The following is a 14,335-nucleotide window of genomic DNA, read 5'->3' on the forward strand; positions in this document are numbered from 1 at the left end:
CACTCGTTAACTTGGCTTTAGCAAAATTTTATTATAGTACTGAAAGACTTCCCTTAAAAATGTGGAAGATGAAAATTTAAAATAGCCAAAAGCTTCCAAAATTATAATTCCCAAAAGTTTAGAGAACACAACAAATGGAACGAACCAATTTTTTTTACGACAATTTTCATGCACACCTCTCATATTCAAGTAACATTTCCTCTTAAAGGGGAGGATGAATAGGAAGAGAAATGCCAACTTGAAAGCTCGTCCAAGAAAAATATATTGAGAGTTGACCACAATCACTACTAAGGTCCTAAACTTTGTAAGTTTTCAAAAACCAGCTATACTAATTTATGTAAAACTTGAAAGAAGTACCTTTGTTATGCAACCAAACCAACACTGGCCCATTTGTATTCTTCCTTCCATTGGCCTAGCTTGAGATGTGTGGAGTAGCAAACTACCTTTTAATTATTCGCTCCTTGCACACATCAAGAATGTTGAAGTCATGAAATTCACCACCCTTGCCACTTTACAAGAAACAATTAAACCACTTGTCAATCAACCATGGTTAGCTACTTGGAAACAAGATGCTTAATAGATGTGATGGAGAAAATAAAACTTCCTTGAATAATCTTCGAGCAGAAAGAGATTTGCTTCCAAACTTTCATTGAATAATCAAGTAGAGAGATTTGCTTCCATTAAATGAGCAACTAGATCCATATGCACAAGTTGCAAAAGAAACATTTGAAACTATGAAGAGTCTTCTTGAGAGATGCCCATGTTGCCCTTCATTCTAACAAGAATTGCATGGACCATGAAGACCTTTGATTTCAAACCCAAGGTTAAGAAACATTTTGTAGTGAACCTTAGAAAGTTTCTAGAACCCACAATTCCCCCTTAGGAAGTTTCTACAATCCACAATTTCCCCTTATATACAATAATCGGGGATCACTTTCGACGTGCAAATTTGGGATCACTACAAGAGCATGGACAAACACAATTCTAGGACCCAATAACCAAGCCTATTATACAATCACTACATCTATCATTCAATTAGTGCATGCACTAGATGACCAAGCCTATTATACAATTTGAGGGTCCATAGAGATCGATCAAATGGTGATATTAGACATATACTATTGGGGAAGCTTTCATGAAAATGATCAAGTGAATAGGTGTGTAAAGTCAAACCCCATACATCAAGCTACAAAGTCTTTCAAACATGCATAGTACAATATGAAAATACAATTCAAATGCAAGGATGTCTGCATGGTTTAGGCTACAAGGATTGTACATTAATGCACTCACCTATTCAAATTCTCATGACCACTTTCAAACATGCATAGTACATTATGAAAATACAATTCAAATGCAAGGATGTCCGCATGGTTTAGGCTACAAGGATTGTACATTAATGCACTCACCTATTCAAATTCTCATGACCACATAACGTCCTCTCCTAGTAATGCTCTTCAAACTTGAAGTGCTTTTCTAGACTGCCACTAAGTTCTTATTCTTTCCACATCTCACTAGTATATCGCATCATCTGGTCTCATCAATCATTTTATCCTTTTGGTGTTAATACCTTCCTCTTTTCTACAAATAACTTGGAGTCTTATCATTGCCCTGGTTTTCTTGCCTCTTAAAATCGACGGTAATGCTCCACTAGTAAGTCATTTTTAAAATGCTCATGTTTTTTTTTTTTTGGGCAAGGTGAAGTGTGGCTGAATATTTACTGCTCAAACAATGAAGCTTTGAATTAGAATACACATATTGCTTGCAATCATTTTTTTAATGAAGAAAAATTTTTGAGGGGTTAAAATGGAGATCACTCCTTCCCACTTTCGAAGTACTCAAATTAGTCCAATGGGGAAAAAATCTAAATCAAGAACTTATTTTAAGAGCTTATACAGATTATCTCCAGCTGGCAATGAACCCACCCAGAAGTCCAGACATTACCATATCATCAAATACTAGGCATGCTTATCAACCAGCATGTGTACATTACCAGCGAAGTTCACACTAATTACCAGCACAGGGGACTGTATACTTACTGGTAAGTATGCACATGGGCATTTTAAGCTGCCATACACAACTTTGGAGTATAGAGAAAAGAGCTCAAATATAATCTCGACGTCTCATTAATGAGTAACATTTTGACAAACTCAATTAGATTTCCAACATTTAAAAACGCATGAATGTTTCCAGTACAAATCTAAGAAAACCAAAAACTTGGTTTTGAAGAACTCAATGTGTTTTCCCATGGATGTTTCCAGGAAACAAAGTCAAAAAATTGGATCGTGTCTTCGTTCCATCAGTTATGTACGTATTCCACTATATGCTAGATATCCACCCTTACAAAGACAAGCCATACTACAGACTTGTTATCTTTTGAAGGATAATGGTGAAAAAATTCATTGTTGTGTACGACCCCTGTTTTATGTATCTATGGTATCTGCCAAAATGCCCCCTCCCTCCCTCTCCCCACACCCCCCAAAGAAAAGGACTGCCTCAAAGAAAACCTGTGGGACCTGGAAAACTAATCATACCTCCCTCTCTCTACGAATCAACAGTAGAGAGGAAAAAATGTGTCTGGAAGTTTCAAGTACATCTTTCATTGAAGGAGGTCCAAAGAATCCTCAGCCACTGCCTTCCGCTGCAATTACTTTCCGTTGTTGATGTTCTGCAACCTTGTAGTCTATAACCTCCCTGAAGAGATCAGCATCCAGAACTGATTCCTTGCTACCATAGACAGCCCCCTGCACACTTGCCATCGTTTTTGCAATTTCACGCCCTGAGAAACCCTCCATCTTCCTTGCAGCTTCACGAATAATATCATCTGTTATACCTTTTATTTCAATGGTGTCTTGCCGTCCCCGAAGCAAATACCTCAAATCCTTCTTTCTACTTCCTGCTTGGGCAATGTACTTATCTAAATAAAGTTTTAAAAGCTTCTCTCGTTCCTCTTCACCAGGCAAGGGGAACTCCAGTACTTCATCTATGCGATCTGCAATGGCTGAATCAAGGTCACTAGGCCGATTTGTTGCCAAAACCAAAACAATATCCTTTGATTGATCTCCAGTACGATACAAAAGAGCATTCAGTGCACTACGTTGAGCTTCACTCATAGTTTTGCTATTTCGCCTGCTCATGCAACAACAAAACATAGAAGAGTAAGAAACTGAAGTTTAAAATCATTAACTTATCTGGAATCTTTAATTCCTTGAAAAAAGGACATTATGCAATTCACATTCAACCTACTCGCACAAAAATGCATCGGCTTCATCAATAAATAGTAGTAGTCCCTTTTTAGACTTCCCAGCCCAGTTAAACAGCTCATGAATTTTGGTGACCGCTTGTGAGCCAAGAGGAGCCACATCACCACCAGTCATGAGAGCATAATCAAGGCCCTGCCAAAAAATTTTAACAAAATGTTGCACGATAGATTGAGATTTCACATAACAAGGAGCTGGCTATGACTTGGCAGATAGATAACACAATATATACTTTCGAAAATGCCTTACCGACTGTCGAGAAAGTTCTTTTGCAGCCATAGTCTTTCCTGTTCCTGGTGGACCATAAAAGAGCATGTTGCGGAAAGGAGCTTGATGCGACTTAGTATTTGCTGTACCTGCTGCAAGATGTTGTATCCTTTTATGCAAAGCTGGATGAAGTACCACGTCACCAAAGCCATGACCATCTTTCATCTTTTGTGTCTCTGTTCTTCCAAACAGAGAGCTCATGGCTTTTAACGAAAGCCACCTTGACCAGGGATACTTTCCCCTTGACGATTCACGAACTAATGATGGCTGTCCCAAGATTCTGTCAATATAGCCCCAGACTACACGGGCACCTTCCCTGCTTACAAACAGACAAAATAACTTATGAAAAACGAAGTCTTCCATCAAATTTCCAGTACCTGAAATGAAAAACTACATTGATCCCAAAAAGCAATGGCATTTGCTGACACTATTCCGCATGCTTTTAGGTTTAAAAAATTAGACAAGCGCATGGAAAATCATGTGACTGCAGACATCAGTTGAAACTTATTGGAACTGTAATCAGGCAGAAAACGGACAGGTGTCAAGTGCAGTAAAATACATCACTGTAAAAGTTACTCTCTTGAGCATTGTGTTGTTCTGGCTCAACTTTTGCATTGATTTTGCATTGGTGAGTGTGATTGAGACAATTGAACATGATCTTGATACCCAATAAATGTTCAGCGACAAGAAATGTACAATCAAATTTTCTCATTATCCCTCTATTAAGCACAGTGCATGCAGCCCTACTGCAGCATAGTCTTTATGAGACTAGTCCTTCAGGGAACTTAAAAAGATGAGTGATGCAATGATAAGCATTCTCATGTTCAATTGGATCATCATCAGAGTGCATGATTGGTTCTCTATTGCACATTGATGGATATCATGCAAAATATTCTAGCATGAACTCTATTATGGCAAGTGAATCGACTTCATGCAGATTTTTGCAGCCCATTATAAAATGCCCAGGTATGAATCAAATTTCCTAACCTTATGAAACGGGCTTCTTAGCAACTCAGTAAGATGCTTCAAGGCATCATGTCACTCTATGAGGTGACAGCTGAGGACTGGTACGTATGACAGTATGCAGCATTGAGTACCTTGGAGTCCAAATGTGCTTCTATATGGAATTGAGAGCCAAGCACAAAGTTGTGGCTACTTGACACTCTAGAGATTACCACACATATATATGGCACTCCTATATAGATGCCTAGCTTTATCCATATAGGGAGGAGGTGGGTAGATGAAGCATAGGAAGATGACACACCAGATGTACAAGACAGAGATGGCAATCTGCAGTGGAGGTTACATTATACATGAGTAGAAACTACACAAGGATTGAGGAGTATCGTAATGGACGGCACGCCATGGAAGCACCCTTCGATAGAGATCTTCCATACGGTCTAGAAAAGGCCTTGGTTCTACAAGACATCGTATGTGGAAATCTAGAAGCCCTACACACTGTGGCTGAGGCCTTGTTCAAGACTCTGTATTTTCTACACTACTTATGGGAAAAGGTATTCTAGATGAGCCTAAGTCCTCACAAAACTACCAACACACGAGTACTCGAGGTGCTAGTACTCAAAAGTTGACAACAAGTTTGGACTAGACAAGCTCAACAACCAAGTGTCAAAAGATGACGTACCAGCGAGACAGTAGGGTTTCCGGGGAGGAACACGAAGAGAGCTCGGCAAACGTGGAAAAGAGAAGAGAAGAGAGAAGAAACTCTGATGAATGAAATGATGAAGTTCTGAATCATGGAGTGAATGTGATACAAGGGAACAAGGGTGTCATAGCACAAGGAAGATGAAGACGGCCACGAACCACGAACCGCAATGTCCTCTTGAAGGGGTGTGAGGGTAGTGGAGAGACTCGAAAGAAGAGGTGACGGACTAAATGAATCAACCATGAGGAATGAATGAGAGTGGCCTATAAACAGGCATAGTCAATCTAGGATGGCGCCCCTTTTTGGGGCCGAAAACCCTAAACGCAGAACGCAAAAACGCAAACTGCAGGTGAAGGGTGAAGGGTTTCTCAACACCAAGCACTATTACCTTTCCAATACACTAACATCTAATGCACTTAGCCACACATGTGTAACACCAAGTAATCATGTAGAACATAATCAAGCTGCACACAGTTAAGACTTAGCTAAAACCAACATAACCCTTGGATACAAAAATGGATGCCTTCTACGAAGACCATCTACTCTCTCTAACACTCAACAACTTCTTCATATGGCCAAGATACATCGATATACACCTAGCACATAGAATTCGGTGTAGAGAGCCCTCGCAAACTTCTTTCCTCCCATGTGAACATCATCTGATACCATTCCTACTTTGATATCGTTGGCTATAGTTTATCAACCTCTAAATTTAGGGACACACAAGTGGTTTCAAAACATGAAACCAAATGCCCATAATCAAAGAAACAAACCACAAACCAGTGAATCTATATAATTAAGCTCCCAGAATCTATTTGGCAACTCCTAAAATTTAGAAGGTTACTATTTTTGAAAGTTGCTCAAATGGAAATTTTGTTCGCATCATCTAAGACTCCAAAATTTCGCAAGATCAATTTTGTCTTAGTGGCTATCTCAAATTTTTAACAATTTGAGAGATTTTCAGAGTAGAAGATTTAGAATCTTTTTTCTCTAGGAAAGTGGCATTTGGCATCTAAAATAGGACATGTATCATTTTGAAGAGATACTCTTATTCCCTCTCTCTCCCTCTCAATGTAGTGCCAACTCTCTTATTTCTCTCTCTCTTCCTCTTATCTTCTAATTTTCATGGCGATAATTGATCAAGTTGGTTAAGTTCAAAGTATTGTCATTCTCACATTTTTCCCTACGCTTACATTAGCTTTGCACTATATATCACATTTAATACTTTGCACAATATACCTTGATATCCAGAGCTTACTACACATTGTACATGTTTTGGTCTCATAGGCCACACACACACACACTCTCTCTCTCTCTCTCTCTCTCTCTCTCTCTCTCTCTCTCTAGTTGAATAGCTTAATAGAACTAGAAATAGAGACACTCAGATAGGATGAACTACATGAAGGAGAATAAAGACTGAGAAATGCAAAGAATGATGAATACACCAAGCAATGGAAACAATGGTGGATGAAGTGTGTACATCATATGAAAGCTATAAATCAGCAATCATGAGAAAATTAACCAACCTAATCTAGAAGATTTAGAAGCTTCTTTCTCTAGAAAGTAACATCTAGCATCTAGAATAGGGCACATGTCATTTTGAAAAGAGAAGTGTATTTTGCTCAACATTTGTCACTTTCGACAAACACTTATCATTTGTAGCCTCCATTTTTCCACTTTTCAATACCCAAGCCCCACACCTATATATTGGAGGGCTCTTTCTTCATTTCCAACAAGCTCTAATACCGCAATTTCAACCACATGCTTATCTACCACTCATTCAAGAAGCTCTTTTAACCTAACTTCATCAAATCCAAGCACAAAAGAAGCAAATCAGCTTTCTGTCGAAAGTATACAGAAATTTTAAGAATTGCGCCAAATCAGCCCATTTGCACATAGTTCAAGCACTTGGTACCCATGGTTTATTTCAATAACAATCCGGGGGGGACTGGTTTCCCTCTCATTGTGGTGCCAACACTTTTATTTCCCTCTCCCCCTCTATGTGCTAATTATCATGGTGATATAATTTATCTAAGTTGGTTAAGTTCAAAGAATTGCCTTTCTCACGTTCTTCCCTATGCTTACATTTGCTTTGCACTATATATTGCACTTAATACTTTGCATAATATACCTTGATACCTAGAGCTTACTACCCATTGTACATGGTTTTGTCTAGTAGGCCTCTCTCTCTCTCACAGCTGAATAGAACTAGAAATAGAGGCACAAGGAAAGAATGAACAGCACGAAGTAGAATGAAGAATGAGAAAAGCAAAGAATGCTAAATACCCCAAGCAATGGAAACAATGGTGGATGAAGCGTGTGTACATCATATGGAAGCTATAAATCAGCAATTGTGAGAAAATTGACCGACCTAATCTGGAAGACATGAACAGAGCTGATCTAAACAAATTATGCTAAACACAGCAAAAGTGTACCTACATTATGTAATCAACATGGGTACCCACATGTGGAGCTGGGCACCAAGTCTCAAAGCATCACAAGTAGGAAGGGACCAGCTAATAGATCAAATTTATCACTATTCAGTTGGGCTGATCAAACTTTGAGATTTTGAAGTATTTAGATGACCAAGATGCCCAAATTAAATTATATGTCTACATATACCTTTAAGTCCACATTTTACTATTCAAAACACAACCATTGGCCCTTCCTCTCTAACCACCTTCTTAACTTTCTCAATCTCTCCTCTCCAAATGGAGTTAATTGTATAATCTGGTCATAGTTAATGATGAAATGTATTAAAAGTAATCCTCTCCCTTTAAAACACACACTAAATATATAATAAATTTCATACCATTTGGGATGCTTTGGCATCCCAATAAATCAAAGGGGAGCCCAAAAGCCTTAGCTGTTATTTCTTTTATATTTGATAAGGTCTTATCTATGTTGAACCAATCATGATTCTTCCACAATAACTAGTCACCTTTGATTGGCAAGAAAGTCTGCACTTCTGGAGCAAACAGATCTACTTGGCTTCATAAGCTCACCGTCATTGAGCTGCAATGAGGTTCAAAACTAGGGTTTCTAGGGCCTCTCTTGGAATTTAGGCATCAGTCCAAAGCATCCTACTCCCTTTTTGCACTTGGGGATGTTTCAATTCAATGGGCCTTGTTTTTGGATCCTAGGAGGTTGAGCACTTTCTATGCTCCCTTCCATCAAATGTTGCCTATATACAAAGGCACCTCTTGTATACTCTCACGCTCTGTAAGTACATGTTCTATTGTTGCTTAATTTGCCTCTTATTGCACCTATGTCTTGCTTAATTGCATCCACATTTTCCTTCAAAACCAACATAGGGCTATCAGCAATGTGACTATTGCAATATCTCAACATGCAACAAAACTCTTGTTATATAGACACATTAAGAGATGGGAAATTGTCAATTATATAGTAGCTTGGCTTTTCATATCTAAGGACAAGATGCTAGGGGGGATTCAGCGCAGCAATGACTCGATAAATGATTTGGGTCATCTGGTTGTCTTGTCACTCCTTAAGAGGTGGTTGGACGAAGCTTCGATGAAGCCTTCTTTGTGCATCTACTAGAGAGTAATCACACTTCAGGGAGACTCTAAGAGTTTTCATATGGGAGCTAGGCCCTTAATCTTTTTTGGAGATGGGGAGTTCTATTGGAAAAACCCACCAGTCTCCTTTTTCCCCCCATCTTTTGTTGAGAGCTGCTGCCCAATTGGACCAGTCAACATTGGCATTATAAAAGATAAAAATATCTCCTTGATCTGGGAAAAGCAAGAGGGCAGGGAAATGTATTAGAGCTCAATGTAATGTTCTTTTTTTTTCTCTGCTCAGTTCTATTCAAGTTATTTGGTTGGCTATAATGCTGTTTACCAGTTTATGAGAAGGAAACACATCACTCTGAAGCCCCAGCTGACAGATTATGGTTTCACCTTGTACCATTACATCAAATCTTGCTGCTGCCATCTATACTATAAATCATATGACTTCAAACAAATAACAACCTTGCCCACGACTCAGACATCAGCAGCATATCTTAACACCAAAACAAAAGCAATACCTTGTTGTATACACTCCAGCAGCAAGTGCAGTCAGTCCACCAACTGCAACTACTAATTTGTCACGATCAGTAAGAATGGCCCTCAAGCCACCTGACATTGTACATAAAAACTTTCAATCAGTACTTCTGACCATCATACTGCTTAATATGCCTTATGTCTCAACTTACAAGTTTGTTAACATCATAGCATTGCTCAAGTTCAAGCAAGATAAGCACCAGCATACCTATCCTGGGCTTTCCCATGTGTTTTCATAGGTCCTGTATATATTTCAAAGTATTATTAAAAACCCAAGCCTGAATCATATGATTCCTAGTATTTTCCTTGATCTCTTAAGAGAAATTAGGGAAAATGTGTTTAATGGTTTAAGAAAACATAAGAGTTTAGGTAATATGAGGCTGTGCAACAAAAGACCATAGGGATCTTTAATCGAACCTTTTCCCCCACACCCACATGCTTTAAGACTTAAATATTGCCAAGTATGCTTGGCCCATATCACATGCATATGATATGCCAAGAATGACAACCAATGATACAAGTATGATACCAACTACTTACTTCCGAATGCAAAGTAGAGTAAGCTAGCTTCAACCAAGCAAACACGCATGATATCAACTGCTTGTTCCTGATTCAAGTTTTTCCTACTTAAACCCTAAAGGCCTTCCTCATGCTTGAGTAGAGGCAAGACATATGCATGCAGCAAGTCATTTGTTATTAGGAAAGAATAACTCCATGGAAAACATTCAAGCATGTAGGTTACAAATTGTCTAACCAAAGTGCAACATCGTAATGATCTGCCTGCATGCCATTAATAATTGAGTGAGGAAATGAAATAAGCCGTGGCACAGCATGCATGCATAAACATGACTATTAAAAAGCAAAGTGAAGGATTGACTGTTCTGCAGCAGTGTGTTCGAGACATTTTAGACTGCACAACAGAATTCCATTGAGATTAAGCTTACATCCTGACCAGGCTAATTCATTGTTAATGTTGATGTATCAAACATTGTCTGCTGCAAATTTGGACACACTCAAGCATCCAGATAATTACCTCCTATATGACCAAATGTAGTATTGATTGCAGCCATCCACTTGTCCTTTTCCAAAGCGGCTCGCTCCACAAGCATTCTTCTGTTGACATCTTCAGCCAGCTTAGCTTCATGTGCTCGTCCTTCAGCCTCAGCCATAACTCTTACTCTGATGGTTTCCCTTTCTATATCTGCCCTTTCTCTTTCTGTCTGTCTACGCTGAGCCTGAATTTGCTCTTCAGTTTGTCGACGGAGTTGCTCTTGCCGAACAGAAGACTCTTCTTGCATTTTAACAAGCTCACTATTCCTGACTCTTTGGGCTTCATGCTCTGCCTGCAGAATTGTCATTTGAAAGATGATTAAACTATAGCAAACATTACCTTGAGAAAAACCATGCAACACAGGGTCTGCCAGTTTCAGAGTAGTTAGAGCCAGTGCACCTGCATTCTCTTTCTTGCAAGTTCATCTTCATAGCGTGCCATTTGAGCCTTAGTCTGTGCCTGCTGTTGGACTAGTTTTTTCTGTTCTTCATACATTACTTGTTGTTTCCTCTGACAAGCAAACCAATACTCAACTCAATACTTCCCATTTTAAACCACTTAGCAGTAGCTGAACAGGGCATCACTAACAGAGTGGCACCCAACTGTAATGCAGGCGTCTTCCACAGAATCATCTAAGCAAAAACATGCTATTGCCTCATTTAAATCAACAAAATGAAAGGTATTAGTTATGGTAAAAGGTGGTTCCTTCCGATAACTATATATCCTGCAAGAGATACCAAATCTCCAAGCAACCAAAACCCTCTCTCAAAAATTGAAGCCAGCAAGCACAAGAAAAATTAGTCATGTCCCTTGTAGACCAAAAACGTGTTCTGAAGAAAAGTGTGGTTTAGCTCTTTAAACCTCAAGACATTTAAGCAGTTTTTGTACTCCGTGCAACCAAAAACTGTGATACCTCACATCCTTGTCATGCAGTCCAACCTTAGAAGATATTATGTAGCTAAGACTCAAGAGATAGTAGAAGCAGGTGCCTTCACCATGGGAGGCCACTAAGCCGTAAGCAGGACACATCAAAACAATGAAAGAGGAAGGATCATCAAGTCATAGGCCAGATAACAAAGCAATTCTGATAAGTTGTCAGAGTCAATTAAGAGCCACTAAAAACTAAAATAAGGTGAGCTGGAAACATGCAAGAAAGCCCATCATGGTATGAAAACAATCCAAGTGCAAGTTCTTGCACGATCATGTAGTATGACAACACCATCATTAGCACCAAAAACATGCAATTAGTGTTCAAATGGCATATTCTTTGATTTGATTAGTACATGAAATCACTTTCAATTTCACCCAGGTGGCAGCAGATCAGCCCATTTTGGTCAGCAGCCAGCCATATTCAGCATGCTCTGCGCAGCTGGCTCTCCTCCTAATCCAGCTTTTGCCCTCATCATCGCCTCTAGTCTTCATCATCTACCACTCATTCCAATGCCCTCCCTGACATGCTACCGCATTTGTACATGGGCTGCTTCTACTTAGCTCATCATTGCGTACAGTTCAATCTCGATTCCTTCATCATTCTTGTGTTGCTCTCTCTCTCTCTCTCTCTCTCTCTCTCTCTCTCTCTCTCTCTCTCTCAGGTAGTGATTCCTTTCATACCACAAAATCACATGGTATCATCACCATGTGTTGTACACATTGAGACATTCCAACTTCTGAGTTTAAATTCCAAGTGCTATATTTACCCTTCACTCAGCCAGACATCAAATTGGAGGTGCTGTCACGAGGACGTGAAAATTTGATGCTTTGCTTATGTTTAATTGACATTTGATTAAAGGTAATCAAATGTGCAATTAAAAGATGCACATGTGAGGTGCAAGCTACTTTCTCACAGTTGAAGACCGAAGGACCCTGTGAAAAAGATGGGTGTCGAAGGCAAAAGTTGCAACAAGTTACACTTGTTAGATTCTAGGTGAATTTTGGTGTCAATTTGCCCCTAGGACCATTAATTGGCCATTAAATGTTAGTGGTGACACTAGGGACTAGGCATCAATGCTTGTCCAAGGGTCAATTAATGCATGGGACCACTTTGGGTTGCAAATGGCCTAGCCAATTAATTTTTGGATGGGCAAGGTCAATTTTCTAGGTATGGATTAAGGGCTGAATTAATTAATTCTGAAAATTAATTAAATGGCTGGAAATTGTTGAAAGTGGATTACGAAAGCTGCCACTTGGCAAAAATTTCCCATGCAAGTGGGGGAAAGGCTAAATAGGGCTGAAGGGAGAGGGAAATCTCGTTTTTTCATTTTGGAGCTGTTGGAAAGAGGTATTGGACTGTTGTTGCCAGCTTTTGGAGCCAATTCCCAACCATTGGAGACCATTGCATATTCTTGACCTTGGGAAGCTGACAATTACTGCTGATGCACTTTCTCCTAAAGATCACAGTCTCTAATGCTCCTATTGTTGTTGGTGCATCCGTTTGGGGCTGGTACAGCAGGGCAGCAACTAATTTTGATTAGTTCTTCGCAACAAATCTCAAAATTTTCTCTCTCTACAGCATTCTCTCATCTCCTTCAACCTATGCTCAGCCATTCTCAGCCATTTGGAGGAGATCTCAACCATTTTTGGTGGGCTGATCTATAATTTCTGCAATAAACCCTAATTCACAGCAGAAATTAGGGCTTAGCAGCCACCTTGGGATCTGTGCCAGAGATTGAAGGCTCAAGGGGCTGAAATCAGCAGCTGATAATTGAAGATTATCAAGGGATTTCAGGAGCCAACCCATCCCGAATTGATTTGGGGCAGCATTTGGCCAGCCAAGGGTCAAATTGGAGAAGAAATCCTGGGTGAAACAAGGGGCAAATGACCCAAAAGGCTTGCTGAACATTTATGACAGTAAGAGCAATTGGTTATTAGGAGGAGATTGAAGAATCTCAAGTTGTACTCCTTCCAATTGAATGAAAGCTAAAGAAATACCGCAAGGGGCACCAATTTTAGGGCCAACAAGGTGTCTACTGTCCAAGAATATTATGGTAAAGTGTGTATTTCATTTTATGTGCATTTATTTATTGCTGTAATTAACTCTTAAATCAGGTTATCACCACCCATTCCAAGAAGGAAGGCTGGTTTCAGGTGCTGCAGCTGTCATCACCAAATCACAGGCTGGCACCGTCAACTGCAGACCATCATCATCAAATCACAGCTGCCATCATCAACAGCAGTCACCAAACACCAAAATGAACCCGTTCAGCAGTTGTCATCAGCAAAAGAAGTGTTTTTTGCAGGTTTTCAAGGATCAAGATGGCTAATAGGTATGCTTGTCAAGGCCACGTAGACTAGGAGACACAAAGACCGCCGAGATCAGAAGAATCACCATAGACGACCATTGGAGGGCTTTTTCTTTAGAGCCTGAACTGGACTAGGGTCAAAGAGGTGCCACATGGACAAGCCACCTAAGGCAAAGGAAGAACTGATTTTGTAACTTTTGGCAAGACACCTTTGAATGGTTGGAGTAGCTAGGAGTGTTTGTATTTTGTAGGACAAAGTTCCAAGATTTTCTCCCATGACTAGCAAGGATCCGCAAATCTCTATTGAAGGAGTTCAAGGGTTTGGGTGTTGGTGCAAGGATCATGATCAATATAAAGATTTGAGCCTTAATATCTTGGCAATGAAAACAAGTGTATCATCACTAAGTTGCTTGTGATAGCACCAAACACCAAAGATCATGCATGTGTGTTCAGTTTTGATTATGGAGAGTTTGATGTCTAGGTGTCGACCCTTTTTGACCAAGAATGTATCAGGTTGGTGTCCTAAGATGACCACTAGGGGATAGTTTGAAGAGTGTGATGCCATGGACACATGTTGATGGACCCAAATATATGCCGAATAAGCAAAATGATTATGTGGCAATGTGCTGTTAACCGGCCCTATTTAGTCATGGCAATCTATCATCTCCTAGTTGTGAGCTCCTGTCAGAGTCTAACGGAGACATTTGAGCTCCGACAAGTTGTGCACTTCTATGCATTTCCTCCATTTTAGGCCTCTCTATCAGTTGGATTCCACCCCCTAACAATGCCTACTT

General features: G+C 39.7%; 1 protein-coding gene across 1 annotated transcript in view; it reads right to left on the reverse strand.

Annotated features, from left to right (window-relative positions):
* Positions 1-2,183: 2,183 nt before the first annotated feature.
* LOC148036893 (uncharacterized) overlaps positions 2,184-14,335 on the reverse strand; it is a 33,170-nt gene continuing 21,018 nt past the window's right edge. Inside the window, exons 3-8 of the mRNA XM_087675815.1 lie at positions 10,702-10,812; positions 10,285-10,594; positions 9,236-9,326; positions 3,507-3,840; positions 3,244-3,392; positions 2,184-3,126 (exon numbers count right to left, since the gene is read on the reverse strand). Coding sequence (XP_087531941.1) covers positions 2,622-3,126; positions 3,244-3,392; positions 3,507-3,840; positions 9,236-9,326; positions 10,285-10,594; positions 10,702-10,812 — 1,500 coding nt within the window. The 3' untranslated portion in view covers positions 2,184-2,621. The remainder of the gene's footprint in view (positions 3,127-3,243; positions 3,393-3,506; positions 3,841-9,235; positions 9,327-10,284; positions 10,595-10,701; positions 10,813-14,335) is intronic.

Source organism: Lygodium microphyllum, chromosome 4 (genome assembly GCF_053477565.2).
Source record: "Lygodium microphyllum isolate KBCC chromosome 4, Lygodium_microphyllum_v1.1.10, whole genome shotgun sequence".
Classification (NCBI taxonomy): domain Eukaryota; kingdom Viridiplantae; phylum Streptophyta; class Polypodiopsida; order Schizaeales; family Lygodiaceae; genus Lygodium; species Lygodium microphyllum.